The following is a 19,756-nucleotide window of genomic DNA, read 5'->3' as shown; positions in this document are numbered from 1 at the left end:
AATTGTCAGTGATGGAGAATCCATCACCACTCTTGGTAAATTATTCCACTGGTTAATTACTCTCACTCTTAAACATTTATGCCTTATTTCTAGTCTGACTTTGTCTAGCTTCAACTTGCAGAGTTTGGATTGCATTATACCTCTCTCTGCTAGATTGATGAACTCATTATTAAATATTTGTTCCCCATGTAGGTACATATAGACTATTATCAAGTCACCCCTTAACCTTCGCTTTGTCAGGCTAAATATATGGAGCTTCTTGTATCTGTCACTGTAAAGCTTGTTTTCTAATTCTTTAATCATTGTTGTGGTTCTTCTCTGAACCCTCTCCAATTTGTCTACCTCCTTCTTGAATTGTGGACACCAAAACTCAATACAGATTTCCAGCACAGGTCACACTAGTGACAAATGTAGAGGTAAAATAACCTCTGTTCCTATTTGAGATCCTCCTGTTGATGCATCCCAGGATTGCATTAGTATGATCCAATGGCTGTAAATTGAGGTTAGATACATTCAGATTGGAAATAAGGCGTAAATTGAGACTTTTCAACTTCAATGGGCTTGCAAGAGCCATTTGCCATGCATCTTACTTCATACCACTTGCACCTTTGTAGCCCAGTTGTATCATTTTGTTGTGTGACTACAGAAGGGACCTATCTGAGATTATGCCTCTTCATCAGCTGCTTAAGAATTCAGCTCAGTCCACTCTTAATTCCATACTGATGCCATCACCTCCATGGTTATTTCATTCCCTGGCACCATCTATGGAGCTGGATTCCTGAGAATGGCAGCATGCTATTATGTCACAGGTAGCGAGCTGGCTTCATAAGTTTCCATAAACATTCAAGTTTTTAGGTACCATAGTTTGTTGTTTCATATGACTGGGAAATTTTGTCAACACACATGAAATTATACCCATTTTTAACAGTTTGATTCTACCAGTGAGCTGTAGTATGCACCATAAAAGCACAGAAGAATAATTATTGTTCTGGAGTTAGCAACAGAACTATTCCAAATTAATGTCTGGGGGACCATACCGTGCAGATCTCACTCTGCTTGTTTTACTACATCACACAGAACCCCTTTATTAAAACACTGTGCTTCCTTTCTTAACTGCTGCCTATCTGTTTACCAATATCTAAGGAAGCATTTCTAGTTAGTGTACCTTAAAGATACTTAAGCACTTGTCACCCGCAGGTATTCATTATATGGCAGTGTGTTAATGTGAGGTGTAGAGTTTTGGAATCTGTTTAAGAGTTCCTTACCCGTGGCTAATTGGAAACACATTTCGTCTGATGAAAATATTTTTTCCTACATGTGTAAGAAAGAATAAAGAATTTCTATTCTTTTTGCAGATAACAAACGGGAAATAAAAGTGACTTTGTGGCATCAGCCCCTCCCCTACACACTATGTTCACTCAGGTATTCCATGACTTCCAATCCATCACTGCTGATGTCTTCTCATCTGCTCTCAGCCTCTCCTCCTTGTCCTTTCTTCCACTGATATGGTTGTTGACTCTCTCCATGTTTCTCTCTCCTCCACGGTTGACTTGACTCCTTTTTATTCCTCCATCCTACGCAATTCCTGTCCTGCCAACGCCCAGCACTGGCTCACAAATTCAACCTCTCCTCCTCCATTTCTGCATTTCCCTACTAAACAACTCTACTTCTCCAATTTAATTGAATCCCATGCACGCAATCCCAGACACTTCTTCCTAACTTTTTACTCACTTCTCACTCTCTTCGCTTCTCCTACTTCCACTTCTCTGTCCACACAGATCTCGACAATTTTTTTCAAAAGGAAAATTGACAAAATATGATGTGACCTTCCCCTTTCTCTCAGCTTGTGCCCTCCTACCGCAAACTCTCTTACTCTGTCTCTCTCTCCTCCTCCTCCATCACAGATGCAGAACTGTCTCATCCACTGGCCCTAGTGACCTCACCTCATCTCCTAAACTCCCTCATGCCCACTCTCATCCCTTCCCTTATTCTACTCCGTAACCTGTCACTCTCCCCTGACTTCCCCTCACAATGCAAACATGCTGTAGTCTTATCCATCTTAAACAATACAAAAAACAAAACAAAAACCACCCTTCATGCCATTTGCCTCTCCTGCTACCACTCCATCCCCCTTTTCCCTTGATGTTCTAAGCTCATTGAATGTGCTGTTTACATTCATTACTCCATTTCCATCCTAAACCCACTCCAATTCACCTTCTGCTCCAGGAACTCCACTGAAACCACTCTCGCCAAAATCTTTAATGATCTGTTCTTTGCCACATCTCAGAATCAGTACTCCATCCTCATCCTCTTTGACCTGTCAGCTGCCTTCAACATAATTGACCATGTTTGTCTTCTTGAAATCTTGTTCTCCATTGGCTTCCAGGACACTCTTCTCTCCTGGTTTCTCCTCCTACCTCTCTAATCACCCCTTCAGTGTGTGTCCTTCTCACCCTCCCCTTCCCCCTGCAGTTTTCTGTGGGCATTCAACAGGGCTCTGTCCTTCGTCCCCTTTTCTTCTCCCTCTACCTTCTTATTCACAAACACAAATTCAACTACCACTTCTGTGCTGACCTCCCTGGTCTATCTCTGTTCTTCAGACCTGTCTCCTTTTCAAACTAAAATCTTCACCTGTCTCTCTGACATTTCCTTGTGGATTTTTTGCTATCAACTCAAGCTCAGCATGCCTAAACATGGCTTCCCCACAAGCTTTTCCCGCAACTTTCTTTCCTGATCGCTATTGACAATACCACCATCCTGCCTGTCACTCAGGCCCAAAGCCTGGGCATCATTTTTGACTTATGTCTAAATTTTGCTGATTCTTTCTACATAATGTCGCTAAGATACCAAGTTTCTTATTCATCCACTTAGCTAAAACTCTCATCCAGGCTCGCATCTTGAATACCGTGACATCCTTTTTTCTGGCCATGACAAGTGCAATCTTGCCCTGCTTGTATCTTTTCAGAATGCTGCAGCAAAGATCGTTCTCTTGGCCTGTCTCTTTTATCATGTCACCCCACTCTTTGCATTTCTCTGCTGGCTCCCTCTCCTGGAACATCAGAAATAAGCTACTTCATTGTCAGGGCCCTTCCAATCCCACCTTCTGTACTGTCTCTCATTCAGTGTGCAAAGGTTGATTCCTGTCTCCAGTCAGACCATGATGCCCGCCTCCACTGCACGTGAATTAAATTTTCAAACAAGCACCTTCAAACAAGCACCTTCATTCTTTCCTCCCATGCTGTCCCCCACACTTGGGAGGAGCTTCCAGTAAACATCTGCAAAGCCACTTCATCTTCTCCTTCAAATCACCCCTTAAAACTGTCCTTTGCCATAACGCATACACAAGGCATGACATTTACGCTGCTAATGTGCTGAGACCACAGCCTATCATGCTGACCAGCAATGTCTTATTGTTTCCTCTACTTCCCCATATACCTGTCCATCTGTTGTCTCTTTGTCTTCTGCTTAGATTGTAAGCTTTTTTGGGGCTGGAGACTGACTTTTTGGTCTGTGTTTGTACAGCACCGAGCGTCCTGGTCCATGGCTGGGCTCCTAGGTGCTTCGATAATACATATAATAAATAAATGCAAGTTGAGGATGTTGGCATTGGGTTGAACTCAAAAGACTTAAAATTGAAACAAGTAATTCATCTGCATAGTTCCAGTGCACAAAACAAGTGTATAGTATATAACTGTAAACCATGAGGCAAACCTTGCTGCTCTTTCGTAGGCAGAACTCTGTCACTTGAGTGGAAGTTTTATCTAAGCAAGGTTCAAATTCAGAGGTGTGCCGTGCCTCTTCAAATGCTGAGGGCTAAGTTCTTGTCACTGGTCATGAATAAAACTATAACCCAGCTGTGGAATCTTAATGCCTGATGCTTTGTCACCATCTGCATGGTTTAATGTTTCAAACAGGACACTATTTCTGCACCTACCCCTCCAGCTTTATTCCTCCTTTCCATTACAGGCAACTGGCAATTTGACAGCATGAGTACTTGTGCAATGGTGTATAAAATGTACTGTTCTCACTCACTCCATTGCACAAGCCATGCATTAGTGGATTCTGAATCATTTTTGGGAGGTGCCAGTTTTTGAAGAAGGGATTTGATTTTGTTCTTAACCTACAATGAATGTTCCTTTCTAGCAATAACCTAAAAGTTGAGATCTCGTGCGACTTACTGATGCATGTGGAGAATGAAGTAATTGTGATGAAAACTCCGAGTTAGCTTTACAACCGGCTCATTTACACTGAACAAAATCTTCATCTTTATATGTAGTGCAGCACATTATGGTCACCACATTTTCTTTCATGCAGACCAACCATTGTGTATTTTCATTACTCTCTGAAGTAATGTCCTGTATAAATGTCTTTATAATACAATATATAATCTTTTTGACAAAACAAGCCATCCACTTCTAATTGATTCCTATGGTGGCATGTACTGGTATCCTAAAATATCAGGAGTGTGTCTGTGCTTACAAGATGTGGGGGAGAACATGCTTCAGTTTTTAAGAAAATCTTGTTTATTTTTATATGTACGCTGAGCATGAGCCTAATGTTTTCAATTTCTGCTGACAGTGCTGAAGCAACACACTGTTCCTTTTATTTAAGGGCAGATAATAAAATGATTGCAATGGTGTTTCAAATCAAGGTGAATAAAATGCCATGATGATGCATAGGATATGAAATCACTATGCAGAAGTTAGCAGTTTCCACAGTGAAATAATAATTCTTATTTCAGCACTTTGGGTGGTCAGTAACTACTGTGTCACAAAGATTAAACACTTTTATAGCTGCACAATCTTTTTTGTACTTCAGACATAAACTTGATATATTATGCAGGTACTTGAGAGTTTGAGCTAAAGTGTGACATATTCAGTATCAACACTAGCAGAGACCCTAAATTTAAAGCTGATGTTGCAGTGGCTAAATACAATGGGGTCATAATTATGCAAAGTGTCATGGGCTGCTGTTCAGTTTGCCATTTCTGTTGTGTATGTTCATACTAACAGGATCTTTATACAACATTACTGAATTTTGCCAAGTTATGTTGGGTGTTTATGTTAAAATGCTTGTGTTTAAGACAAATTATTTGAGTTTTCCCATTTTTAGTAATAATGACAAATGAGAATTAATGACGTATTTATAGCTGTTCCTTTTATATGAGTTGGATAAATCACTCGATGCCGCCTGGTCACTAAGCAATTGCTTAGTGTTCTTTTGTTCCAGTCAACTAATTCCTTTAATTAAATAGTAACATTTTGTAGGTACTGTGTATCAATGAGCAACAGGTTACAAGGCAGTTAAGGGTACATTTTACTTGTTGAAGTCACCGTGAGTGTATATCCCATATCATATGAATAGGCGTGGCAGAATTCAGTTTTTATCTTTTTTATAATATCAGTGGATATCAATCTCTACACATTTTTTATTTTTATAAATTTAAATGTTCACAATCTTGGGAAAATTATAGAACAATAGAGGGGGAGGGAGTCAAACAATTAATGGCAGTAGACATTAATATTTTAAAAAGTTAAAGCTTTATAAATAGTTAAAACACAATTTGTCAGCATCACAGATCCAAATATATAAATTAAGTATCCATACGTCTAACTCTGAAAACTTCTCAAGCAGAATTTTTCTTAGTTTTCCTACATATAAATTTCCATTAGTATCAATGGACATTGTTTGTGAAATAAATGTTTATTGATGTTTACTGATGAAAAAATACAAGCCTCCCAATCCTACATACGAAGCCGCTCAGCATGGGACTGACGATGCTGGAAGGGCAGCTAGAACTTTGCAGTAGAGTGATAGATCTCATGCTATTAGGTCTTTCTCATCATAACTGCTGTAATTTGTGTAGACAGACGAATAGTTGAAAGTGCTGAGATGTGTTTGAACTATCTCTGTATTCATCTGAAAAATATAAACATGAAGGTTGTGACAATTTGGAAAACTTATCTATGTATAACTTTTGAATTCTGGTTGATTTTGTGAAATTGCTGTATCACTGTATGCCTCAGGTATGTAGAGTCAGCCATTTATGGACAGACCTGGGCTAGGGCAGTGCAACAAGAGTCATTGACCGGGCCGACTCCAGGCACCAGCGCAGGAAGCAGGTGTTTGGGGCTGCCAATAGAGAAGGGTGGCACGGCCAGGTCTTCGGCAATTTGGCAGCGGGTCCCTCAGTCCTTCTTGGAGGGAAGGACCTACTGCCAAAGAATGAGGCGAAGCGATAGAGCTGCCGCCAAAGTGCCACCGATCACGGCTTTTATTTATTTATTTATTTATTTATTCCCCTCTCCCCCTCACTGCTTGGGGCGGCAAAAAATCTGGAGTCAACCCTGGACATTGAGTTCTGAACTTGGAGGCACCCTAGAACAATGAGATATCTGCAGCTTAGGAGAAACTGTTTTTTCCTGAATTGTCTGCAAGTGTGAGGCTGGAACAATGGAAAATCCACAGAAGAAAAGAGAGGAGGAAAAAAAAAAAAGGAAAAAGAAGACACAAGCAGTTAAAAGCTGCTGTTGAAAAAGGACATGTTCATTGAGCTAAGGGGGAACATTTTGATCATCTAACCTGAATAAGCAAAGGGGACCTTGTTTCAGGAGTCAGAGGAGAGACCATAACCAGGAAGAGAAGACTAGGGCCATATCTACCCTAAAAAGTTTTTCTGCCAGAATTTTTGCGGCATTATAGTTGCTGAAATTGCTAAATTGCTAGAGCCATGCATGGACTTGGCTACTCTTCCTGGTTCTGCATGTCCACATTGTGAGAAACTGTATCAGCAGATAATGTAGTACACCATAGGTGGGCACCTCAATGGCCCAGAACCACTATCTGTCACAATAGCTTGTTGGAATGTTTTGCAGTGCATTGTGGGATACTAGTACTGTGCTCAGGGACCTATCGGAGTTTGGGGCCAAGTCCCCATAATTTCCTTTCCTCCATCCCATAATGTTTTTTTTCTATCCCGTAACTTTTGTGCTTTTAAAAAAATTCCTACAGTTCCTTGTACTGGCAGAAACATGGATCCTGCACAGGTCAGCAGAGTTATCACATTTGTTTTGGAGATAGGGCATGCAATTCTTCTGTATTGGTGAAATTGCAGTGACTATCACTGCAACAACGGCTGGTGATGCTGCAATGAAGATGAGATAGGACTCGATAAGGAGGAGGAATGGATGATGGCAAACAATGCATGAAAATTATTGGGTGTTGCAGGCATTCGTTGACCAGCTCCACATGATGGAGTGGCATTTCTGGGCCTGAGAAACAAGCAGTGACTGATGGGATCATACTACAGTGCAGATCTGGGATGATCTGCTGAGAACTTTCAGATGCTGCAGGCTCCATCCCAGATCTGTGTACTGAGCTTATCTCTGCCATCCAGCACAGAGATACCAGAATGAAAGCTGCTTTGATGGTGGAAAAGTGGATGGTGATTGTGCTTTGGATGCTTGCCCATACTGCTGTGTCTCGGATGGCAATCAGTTTGTGGTTGAAAATACACAGTGGGGAAAGTTGTCAGCCAGGTGTGCAAGTTCATTAAGCATCTTCTAGGAGACCTGGCCTACCCTTTGCTTCCCTGGTTTGTGAAGCTGGACACTTGCACAGCAGCAAGGAAAGATTTAACTGCAAGTGCAGGTCGGATGACTTTTCAAAGTGCATTTGGTAGAGACTGCAAGGGAGCTGGCAGTGCCCCTTGACTAGGCTGGATCTCAGTGAGGCATATATTCCCCAATTTCATTGCTGCATATTGTGTATTACAATAATATTTGAGAAGCAAAGGTGGAAACTTTTTACCAACAAGGTGATAGGATGCAGTGGCCCAACTGCTGATTTCAAGCAGCCAGGCACAAAGGCAATTATGCGTCCACTGGGATGCTTTTTGGTTGAGGAAGACCTTAAAAGATCATTGTAACTGGGTTTCATAGTACTACTGCATGCTCCCTTCGTGTACTCCTTTCTGTGATTGACTTGAATATGGATTTAAAATTATTCATAAATACCAGTTATGAATTTCTTTTTATTTACCTTTTTAGTTTTTGTGCATTTCAAATGCACACAAGTCACATTTTCAGTTATTTTTTTTTCTGGAACTGAGGACTAGACACTTGTTTTAAAGTAATGCTGAGCGTTTCATGTAATCACCTGACTGAAAGCTGGGGCTTTCAGTAAAATATTGAATACTGTAAGAATTGTGAGAAAATTAAAAAAAAAAAAAGTTGGCAACACTTAAATTTGGCAAATTGCTGCCACTAAAATAAATGTTACCTTAACCCTCCTCCCTCACCCAAAGTTTGGGCACATGTTCTGTACTGGAAGGGAGACGTAGTGGTGTGGGTGGAGGTGTGCTACTGTACGTACATGTGGACTGTGTGTGTAGTATAGGTTAGTACATAAAAGTGGACTTGGTGAATTATATTGAATAATGTAAAAGTAATCTTGTAATAGGTATATTTTACATGCTAGTGCATAATGTTTTACTTTTATAATACCACTTATGATACTAAAATCATTAGTAATTTTCCTGGTTGCTTTTTTGCCTATTATATGTAATTAATTAACACACAATGTGTAACATTAAGGATGTGACACAACCATTTAACAGCAAGAAAAATCAGTTAAAGTTCATGCTTTGTGCCTATTCTATTCAGTGGTGCCTAAATATCTCAGTGCATTTAATGCATAATGTGATTCAAATCTTGATTTGAGCGTACTGAATTACTAGTAGGCAAAATGGAGATGTCATATTGATGAAATGTCAGTCTTAATTTGTGATTAACTTAGCTTTAGGCATTTTGAACTGGCCAAATACTGCAAAACATTATGCATGAACATTCACATTTTAGAAGTTTTTGTGCTCCTTTTGTTTGCTTTCTGAGGACAGTCTAGGAGCCAAGTTCACTGGCAGGATTGTACACCAAAATGGCTAAGTTTAAGCAATGGTGCATAGTATTTGTGGAAAGCTTATCCTTAGTTCCTAAATGAAAGTATTCACACCTGATTGCTAGATTTGCACTCATCACAGAAGGGAATGAAATTACCAAGTGTGACCTATGTGAAAAGTTTGGAATTTGTTACAAATGTCTACTCAGTGATCATATTGAAATAGCCCATGAACAATCCCTAGGTTGAAATATTTCTGCATAAAACATTGTATAAGTTTGAACACAAGACTAAAGCTAAATTCAATGAAAAAATTGTTCGCTGTGAAAAGTTCATATCTCTCTAGTCATAAGAATGGCCATACTGGGTCAGACTAATGTTCCATTTAGCCCAGTATCCTGTCTCTGACAGTGTCCAATGTCAGTTGCTTCAGAGATAATGAACAGAACAGGGCAATTTCATCTCATCGTCCAGGCCCAACTTCTGGCAGTTGGAGGTTCAGGGACGCCTAGAGCATGGGGTTATGTCCCTGACCATCTTGGCTAATAGCTATTGGTGGATCTATCTTCCATGAACGTACTTAATTCTTTTTTAAACCCATTTATGCTATTGGCCTTCACCAAATCCCAAGGCAATGAGTTCCACAGGTTGGCTATGTGGTGTTGAAGAAGTACCTGCTTTTGTTTGTTTTAAACCTGCTGCCTATTAATTTCATCATATGACCCCTTCGTTTCTGTGTTATGTGAACTGGTAAATAACACTTCCTTATTCACATTCTCCACAGAATTCATGATTTTATAGATCTCTGTTATAGCCACCCCTTAGTCATCTCTTTTCTAAGGTGAACAGATTCAGACTTTTTAACATCCCCTAGTATGGAAGCTGTTCTATACCCCTAATCATTTTCATTGCACTTCTCTGTACTCTTTCAAGTTCTAATATCTTTTTGAGATGTGGCACCCAGGACTGCATATACTAGGGGTCGGCAACCTCTGGTGCGTGGCTCGCCAGGGTAAGCACCCTGGCGGGCTGGGCCCGTTTGTTTACCTGATGCGCTGGCAGGTTCAGCGGACAGTATTTCCCACTGGGCGCGGTTCGCCGTCCCAGCCAATAGGGGCGACAGGAAGCGGCACGGGCCGAGGGATGCGCTGGCTGCGGCTTCCAACCGCCCCCATTGGCCTGGAGCGGCAAACCACGGCCGGTGGGAGCCACGATTAGCTGAACCTGCTGACGCGGCAGGTAAACAAACTGGCCCAGGCCGCCAGGATGCTTACCCTGGCGAGCCACGTGCCAGAGGTTGCCAACCCTGGCATATACTATTCAGGGTGTGGGTGTACTATGGATTTGTATAGTGGCATTATGTTATTTTCTGATTTATTATTTAGTGATTGCCTAATGGTTCTGAACATTCTATTAGGTTTTTTTTTCCCCGACTGCCACTGCAGATATTTTAAGAGAACTATCCACTATGGCTCCAATATCTTTTTCTTTAGTGGTAACAGCTAATTTAGACCCCATCATTTTGTATGTATAGTTGGGTTTATTTTTTCCTGTGTGCATTACTTTACTTTTCAAAGTAGTTTCAGCTTCAAGTGCACTTAAATGTGTGCTTATGTCATTTGAATTTTTTTCATAATCTCACAGGTGTGACAAGTAATTATTAATTCTGAGATTATATCAATCACAAAATGAAGGATCAAACTTTTTTTCCTCTTTAAGTTTTGTAGTAGTATTTACTTGTGACTAAATTCTTGTATGCTTTAACACAGAGTGAACTTTTTCTGAGAGGGTAACTTTGGGGATCCCCTCTTGCTTATCATCTTCATTTCTTTCCATACCATACATTTACATTTGGACAAACTGTCTTCCCAGCTCACTTGGAAAGAGTATTGCTCTTTATTCTATAGGAACTGGACCACAAGACTAGAAAACCACATCCTCCCTTATCCTGCAGGATCACTGTACTGTGTACTGATATATGCAGTGACTCCAAAGCCCATAGATTGAGTAGTGTTGCATACATCTGATAATAGTGCAATAGAAGTGATATCACAACATCATAATGGCCTCAATACACCCACTAATTGTTAGTGTTATTTTTCAAATCATAACCTTTTCAGGTTACTAGATCTGTAAAAGCAAACGATACAATTTGAAATTGTAGTTGGAAAATATTTGATGGATCTGGTCATAGACTAATGAACGAGAATCATTAATAGCAAGTTAAATGGGTAACATAAAAAAAAGTTTATCTGGTATATTGGGATTGCATGGTTCAGTTGACTCTTAGTGTACTTTAGGGATTTTTGGTTGCACCATACCTCTGGATCTGATAGTGCATTGTGTTATGAAGAATATTAATACTGCTGTAGAACAATTACTTGTTCATTTGCTAACTGATTAAAATTCATGCATAATTTATTAGAATGTGAAGAGACTTTCTAAATAAGTCTTTGTCCTCAAGAGCTTAAAAACAAAATGCATATGCTAATGTAAGAATACGCTTTACATCCAACATAAAAATTTAATATGCAGTGGTATATTAGTTTCATTAATGCATAGTTTCACTTGTAATAATCATGCTGTTAATCAAAGTATATACTTCTAAACATAGCTTCATATTGTAGAGTTTCAGAACTCAGAGTTCGTGGTGTATCATCCTCCAACAATGTTTATGTTGTTAGCTATAAGACTGACCTTAGAATTCGTGAGTTTGCCATTTAATATGCTAGTTCCACAGGAAATGAACTGCCTTCATTAAACTATGCTACATTGCTGAGGTTTGATTCAGGTAAACAGGCTTATGCCTGGTTTATGCCAGAAAATCGGAGGGCAGAGAGGGAGAAGAAGAGAAATTTAGATGAATAATTAGTTCAGATACCTGAGAGTCCAGATTGTCCTGAACTAAACTGTGTAGAACTTGTGCACATTACTGAATCAGGCCTAGATCCGTCACTGAGGATGAATGAAAAGAATTCCAGCTGTTCCCATTCTGAGATATCATGGATTCATATGAGAGCACAATTTTCAAATTGTGTAACATGAGATGAGTGCTTTGGTTGCAGGCCTTCTATGGACGCTCATGGGAAATGCCTCCCTGGCAAAATTTTGTGAATACTTACTATTTGGGCAATCTGATCCCTTCTAAAAATGGCAAGTATGCACTTCCAGAAAAAATATCTAGTAGCTCCAGAGTAATGTCATCTCTGATAGAGATGCAGAGGGACAAAGAAATCTAATCCTGAACTTCACCTCGAAGTGCTGATAGAATGTAACAAGGCGTTCTTGGAAGCAGTTGAGATCCTGTTCAGGTCATCATTGTTATGAATAAGCACGTGGTAATGATATATTGACTAACAATTTTTACATAGTGACTTTTCAAAGGTAGAACCACAGTTTACTTCATTTTCTTAAAGGTGTTGTGTTTTCTTTTTGGGGGGCAGGGTTGAAGGATGGTAGAGGGGTAGGGTTAGATATCTTTTGCATGCACTTCCCACCAGATGTCTCTACCTGCTTGGAGTTGCTGTTTTGGTTCTGCACTACTGCTGTGTGAAACCCCTGTGAGACTTGAATTTAGCATTGTTGCCTAATTAACTGAAACAAATTAGCTGAAATATGTGGCATCTGGAATGAAAATGAACCTTCCATGTTTATCAGTGGATTCATTTTATTGGAAAAATACATGTTGCTTTGATCGTTTCTTAAAATAAATCACTCCTAGGCAATGTACTACTCCAGGCAGAAACTTCATAGATTTTTTCCCTCACACCTTTTCAGTCCCTTGTTGCTAACTTTCACTTTACAGGTTTGTTAAAACTATATTAAATGGCTAGGAGGGGAGAGGGAGAAATGGGTACCCATTTCAGACATATGTATGCCAGGATAAGTTATTTGATTGAGGAACCATAAATAATTCCATATATTGTTATTAATCTTGGCATTGTCACCATCCAGTCAGTATTGCCCAGTTCTAAACATTCTGAATTGCTTTGATGTATTTCCATATTATTCACCCTACACTCCATTTGACAGGTTTGAAATGGACTGCAATGATGTTTTTGGAGATGCTCTCAGGGGGGCGATGGAACGTGACACTGAAGCTATTACTGCAGGAATTGTTCATAGCTTCTCTCAATAAAATAAAATGAGTTGATTTTGAAATTCAAAGTCCCAATTTTTTTGTCTTATAAAATACATGAATTATCATGAAGTGATTCACAATAGTTCAGGAAATGTTACCAGATAAGGATCTTATAAACCAGCACAGTCCTGGAGCAGGGGAATGAATAAATAAATATAGCTTGTTGACTTCAATGGAGCTACACTGAATTATAACAACTGTGAATATAGCCTCCTGTTCTTAATGCTATATTATTCTGGCTTTGCTTCCCAGTTCTGGCATCTCTACAACTGCAGGATGACCCTTCTTGTTGGGCTACGCCTTTAGCTGCATGTATATTAATAATATTATGAGCTTTCTAAGTTTGGTTTTATTCACTGTGTATTTTTTAATTTCTTACAGAACCACCTCGACCAATAGCACCCCCCCAGTTACTTGGTGTTGGGCCTACATATTTGCTGATTCAGCTGAATGCTAATTCCATAATTGGTGATGGGCCTATAATTCTGAAAGAAGTAGAGTACCGGATGACATCTGGGACCTGGACAGAAACCCATGCTGTAAATGCACCAACTTATAAGCTATGGCACTTAGACCCAGACACTGAGTATGAGATTCGTGTCCTCCTTACCAGGCCAGGAGAAGGAGGAACTGGCCAGCCAGGACCACCACTTATCACCAGAACCAAATGTGCAGGTGAGGTCTGGTGGATTTTTTTGTTTTGTTTTGTTTTATTGTTTGTTTATTTATTTATTTATTTTTGCCAGTTTGTTTTCACTGTAATTATGCTGTTACTATAGCAATAGTTCTCCTTTGCTGGTACTGCCAAAGATCTGAAAGTTCTTATGCCAGCCTGGCTCCCATATTCTGTTTCTGCCACCTTGTTGGGGTCAACTTACTTAAGCTTCCATTTATTGATCATAGAAGCTAGGAAACTGTGACAAAATGTCTGAATGCATGTAGTTAAATCAAAGGAGGCTCTAAAGGAGAGTTGTTAAGGAATTCAGGAAAGGTAAAACAGTTACCAAAATAGCCTCTTCAGTACCCAACTTCAGTGGAGTTAAAACAGCAATGGCTAAGCCATCAATTGGTGAGAGAATTTACTTAGCTGGCTTCATGAAGACCTAGGGTGCTTTAGTCTCCCAAGGCTAAGCTTGCGATCAAAAGACCCTGGCCAGTTAAAATGATGCCCTGGCAGAAAGGGAGTGAGCTGAGAGAGGCTGGCCAGGATGTGTCAGGGAAAAGGCTGACAGGTCTGGCTGAGACAAGTGTAAACAAAAAAGCTGGCAAACATGCTATTCAAAATTACTTTAAAATGTAGTAAGAAAAGACAGTCACGTTCCTTAATTCTAAGTCGTCTATATTTATATAGTGGTGAGAGCAGTGTTAGAATGAAGTCTCCATTCACAAATTATGTATGGATTCCAACTGGACAGGTTATTCTAATGCTTGTCTTAGTATGTGTGATCATTCTGTTCAGTTACTATGGAAAAAGGTCAGCGCCAGAGTTAGGAGCTAATGTCATAAGTGTCCTCAACTTGACCAGGTCAGTGAGTTTATATTCCAGAAAATTAGACTATTTGTATTGATACTGTTTTATTTTGAAACTGAACGTTGCATTTCTTGGGAGCCTGAAGCATTCTGCTCATTTAATTCCCTAAACAAACAAGCTCTCAGCCTAAAGCAATTCTGAAACTGCAGGCAATTTTGAAATAGGCGATCTTATTTCTAATTTACTATGCAGTGTGTACCTCTCTTGAAAAGTGAGAGGATTCATGTGTCTATCTCCGGTCAGATAACCACTGTTGAAATCTAGTCCAGATTAAAGTGTCAGTTCAGTTCTCTTAAATAATTTTAGACATTGCTCCAAAAATATAGTATAGAAATGTAAAGCAGCTTCTTTATTAAGGTGACACAACCTAGAATCTCTTCATCAGTTGCGTATACTTTGTTTCTAATATGTGAAAGACTTAGGCTGCCTAATATGAAAAAGACAAAGGGGTAGGTCATGGTATATTAAAGGCCTGACATCCCTTTAGCTAGCCAATTTAAGGAAAGCAAAGTGGTATAATTTTTAAAGCATGAAAATATACACAATTATAGATAATAAAATATATATTCTTGATGAGTTTGTTGGAATGACTAGATCAAAATAATACTTAAAGTGATAAATATTTGTTCAAGTAATAATTGATTTGATATTAAAACATCAAAACCATAAGCAATATAGCTTGCAGGGCTTTTGGTGCCACAATAGCACAGAAGCCTATTTTTTAATGAAAGGTGGCAACTGTAGGGCATGGGAGGTTGAGTTACCTGCCCAGGTAATATAGTGAGTCATTGACAGGATCCAGATTAGAATATGATTTCCAGGTCTTTGCTCCATTCATCCATCTTCAATAATAGTGAAGACAGGTATTTCTCTTCCAGGAAGGCTTCCTTTGGGCTTTTGCAACTATGTTGTAGTTTTAAAACTTGCAAAATCAGTATAAAAATCTATCTGAAGTGTGTGTGTGTGTGTGTCTGTTAGAAAGCAAACAACACAATATCAGCCTCTTCCAAAAAAAAGTTTTAAAAGCCAAGAATAAAGCCAATAATGAAATAGCTAGCAGTGTGATATATTCTTTGCTATTAGTGTTAGCTTGGTGACTAGCAGGTCGCTTACTGTGCTGCATTGTATTCCACTAGCTGCAGTACTTTGTTTTGGAAAATTCTAGTTTTTGTTTCACGCAAGACTGCTTATTTTTAAGATAGCTATCCTTATTCCCCTTTTGTTAGTTTTGTCTTTCTGTATGTTTTGTAAGCTTTAGGTTCAATTTTGAAACAAGCTGTAATTGATTACCCATGTAATATTTATTTCCAATCACTGTATTTGATATGTCAGTGTGAAACTACCTTGCTTTACTGTGTGAATAAGAAATACATTAATGAACATTCGCTGGATGGGTTTTAAATGTTTATGCTCTAAGTAATAACTAACATTGAATTATCAGGAATAATATGTTGGTAAAATGCTATTGGTTATTTTACCACAAGAATAAACAGTTGCTTTATTTTGGGAGGAGATTGAAAATGATTTTTACACATTGTTGGTTTCGAATTTACAAATACCATGACATTTCAGAATAATATGATATTGATCTATTAGTCCATATTTCACTTCTGAACATCTTACATTTTGTGCAATTTGAAGTACAATTGCACAAGTTTGGGCATCAAGCATTCAATGAAGTTATCAGGTGGCAAGAGTGGTTGAACGAGAAGTTGTGTCTCCTAAACAGTGAGTTAAAACAGTGAACAGTGATTTCTGGAGGACTTTTATAAGGTGCCAGACAAAATTAATTAAATTATTTGTATAACTGAAATTTGATAGATGATTTTTCCTATGCTTAGTGACTGTAGTATACTGAAAATATAGATTTTTACCAAATCACATCCATATGTGGGTAATTAACGGTAATAATCAGCAGGCAAATATATGATATGACTAAGTATTTTTTTAATAATTAGACTGAGAATGTAAAACACACTAACCAGAACTTGATTTTCTTTTTAAAATTATAGTTCCTGAGAGCACAGGTCCAGTCTTGTTTTCATTTTTAAGCAGGCTATAGCCATTTTGCTAGGAGCAGTAATATGCTCCAAGGTGTATTTTGTGAGAGAGGTAATTACATGTCTCTGGTGGCTGAGGGCACTTGTCCTCATCTCATTCCTCAAAATGCACCTGAAGTGTGTGATTCCCGCAGTATAACTAACTGTATTATTGCTCACATAAGCATTTTAAAATAAAAGGAAGTGAGATGCTGTTTTAATAGGAAGCAATCCTAATACCTAACTGCGCAATAAGGCAAGGATGTCTTCCTGTGAGATTTTCCTTTTGAGGATATCATCTGGCATCAGAGCGTGTTTGCAATCTGTCTTTCCTGTGTTAAGCTGAAATAAAATATGCTGTATTTTAAAATCGTCCACTTAGCATGCTTTAGCAATTGTACTTTAGAAATTGTTCTGTTACACTGGCTGCTGCTTCTGAATAACTGTTAACAGCTGAGCTTTCTCATTAACTGATATTCTAGTGGCAAAGAAGGTCAACAGTTCAGTCTGTCCAGAACTTAATATATCTACGTGGTAAGTAGAGCTCCAGCTTCACTGAAGTTCAGTGCGGTTTGTGATTTTCACTAATACATGCAGATCTGTTGAGCAAAGGGAAAATGATCTGATTTTCATTCCAAACCCTTTAAGTAAACTTGTGTCAGTGGGTTTTTTATAAAGCAGGGAAAGGGATGAAGCTTTTCCCTTCTGGTTACAGCTTTATCAAAACTGAAAATGGAACCATATGTATTGATTTTTTTACTATTGTCCAGGATAATTATCAATCACAGAGACTAATAATCAATGACAATCAGCCTTGAGTCACAAAAAATGTTTTAAATTTTTGTTCAACAGTGCAACGTTGACTTAAGGTTTGGCTTTAGTTAAAGGTTCAGGCTGAGGGCTGTTTTCCACTCTGTTTTTCTGAATGTGGAGTATTTGTTTGTGATTTCCATGTTACTAATTTTAAAAACAGAATACAAAGAATACCAGGATGTTGCTGAAGTTCCCATCAGCAAAAAAGCACATAATGAGAATAAGTAGCACAAAGAAAATCTCAACTGTTTTTACATTAAGTCTTAAAATTAGGCTCCAGAGATCAGTGCATTTGGGGGCCTAGTTCTTCATGGCCACCTAGATTAATATGACATGCTAGTTATTTTTTTAAGTAATTGTATGCAATTTTCAAATAGAGCAGTAGGGCCACCAGAAATTTTTAAAAATCACTTGTGCTGAGGGCTGACTGGCTGCAAATAGTTACACTTTTCTTACTATTGATTGTCCTGTTGAAGACTATGGAGTGGGGCTGGAGATTTTTGATGGCTAGAAATAATGAACCTGTCTTGTAGGGCCTGGGAGAATTTGGCATGTTGGTACTTCAGGGAGGTGGGCTTCTGAGAAGGTGCTGGAGGCAAAACTGGGTATTTGTCAGAAGGACAACAGGAAAATTTGGCAACTGAAGGGTCAAGTTGAGGATATTCCTGCTTTATATTTTTATAATTCAAGAACTAGAATCTTTTCCTTTTATGAGTTGCTTATCCGCTCTTCCAAAAAACTAATAAAATATAAGCAAAAGGCTAATTCTCAGTAATTTTAATCTGGTGGAATGTTTTAAAATTTTCTAAGGGTCCAGAAAGAGAATATTTACTGCTTTATCTTAATGCAATCTTAAGATTTCAAGCAAAATCTTTATCCTTTTCTTGACATACTGAAGAAATCTGATATCAATAAATTAGAAGGCTTATAGTATATGAAAGAGGAACTGTAATACATTTTGAGCATTTTAGTGTGTTTGATTTACCATTTTCACATTTATATTGCTATTTACAGCATAGAAACTTTTTATTAGACTAAAATAACGACTCATTTGAAATTCTGTAATTGAATATATTGAATTTTTATATTTGTCATTGCAGAATGCTCATATTACACCAATATTTATAAGTTTCTGTTTGTTTTTACAAACTTCTTTATCACCTGTAACTCTTGTTTCTGGGCTTTTTGCTAGAGTGAATGTCAGACATTTAAGATCTCACTAACAGATATCACACACCATGTGCTCCTGCTCCTTGCAAATTTACTAGCTGGCTATGTTATGAAATCAGGATTTAAACAATTAAGAAGGATTAGGCAAAGGGTGCATCTTGCAGCTCTTTCTAAACATGGCTGGGTTTGCACTTAGTCATGTTTACTTGGGACAGAATTCCAGAGTTGCATACTTAGCACTGAGAAATCTGTTATCACCAACATCTACAAGCTTCATCCATGGGATGTCCAGCTCTAGCATGCCAGATGATCAGCTGGCATATCAAACTAGTGCTCTGCACTGCTCTAGTTTCCAGTTGATTGGCAGGTAACATTCTATTAATGAACATATACACACTATATATGAAGTGCTAACTAGCCTAGGCACGCAAATGGGAGACCCATATGGAAGGCATATAGCACTGCAGAGTAGTAGATTCTTGTTAGATCATGCAAACTAAACAGTGGTGTATGCTGGGAAGTACTTGGCTGAAAGATCTTCAAGGAAAACTCCGCTGGTCATAGGAACATAGTGTTGACTCAGTGAGCAGCTTTCCTCCCTTGGAATCAGTATTAAACAGATGACAACTTCTCTTTACTTTCTATGTTCATTGTTGAGTGTTTATTGCATAGTCTTTCGAGATGTGGGTTGTCTCTTTGCTTTTTGAAATCTCTTTCAATAAAATGTGTGAATGTACAAATCCCAGCGTAGGCAATTGCATGCTGCTTGCCTGAATTTCCCTGCAGCTTCATTTGAATTAGATTAATTTTCTGTTCTTTTCATGGTTGGTTCTAGATTTTATGGGTCCCTACATGAAGATACTTTATTCTGTGCCCTGTCCTCCTCCCTGTCCATTTGAAAGGGGCTTTGGAAAGGGAGGCCTACATAGAATCCACCTGCATAAGCTGTCAGCTGCTTTTATCTGTCACTCAGTGCCAACCCATGTCTAGCTGAAATATCCTCTTCCTCCTTGTTTCTAAGGTCCTTTGAATTTAAAGGGAGACAATATAAGGGTAAAAAGCTGATCAAGTTCTTAAACAGATAACTGACTCTGAACTAATGCTTGGTACAATTGCAGGTGGCTGCTGGGCCAAGGGGTCATTAAAGACTTAAGGGACAGGACATCA

General features: G+C 38.7%; 1 protein-coding gene across 11 annotated transcripts in view; it reads left to right on the top strand.

Moving 5' to 3' along the window:
• PTPRK (protein tyrosine phosphatase receptor type K) overlaps nt 1–19,756 on the top strand; it is a 656,446-nt gene that overhangs the window by 402,094 nt on the left and 234,596 nt on the right. For all 11 annotated transcript variants that reach the window (XM_075063933.1, XM_075063932.1, XM_075063924.1 and 8 more), the window contains exon 7: nt 13,418–13,711. In XM_075063933.1, the coding sequence (XP_074920034.1) occupies nt 13,418–13,711 (294 nt within the window). The remainder of the gene's footprint in view (nt 1–13,417; nt 13,712–19,756) is intronic.

Source organism: Chelonoidis abingdonii, chromosome 3, assembly GCF_003597395.2.
Source record: "Chelonoidis abingdonii isolate Lonesome George chromosome 3, CheloAbing_2.0, whole genome shotgun sequence".
Classification (NCBI taxonomy): Eukaryota; Metazoa; Chordata; order Testudines; family Testudinidae; genus Chelonoidis; species Chelonoidis abingdonii.
This window is presented reverse-complemented; position numbering and strand designations above follow the sequence as displayed.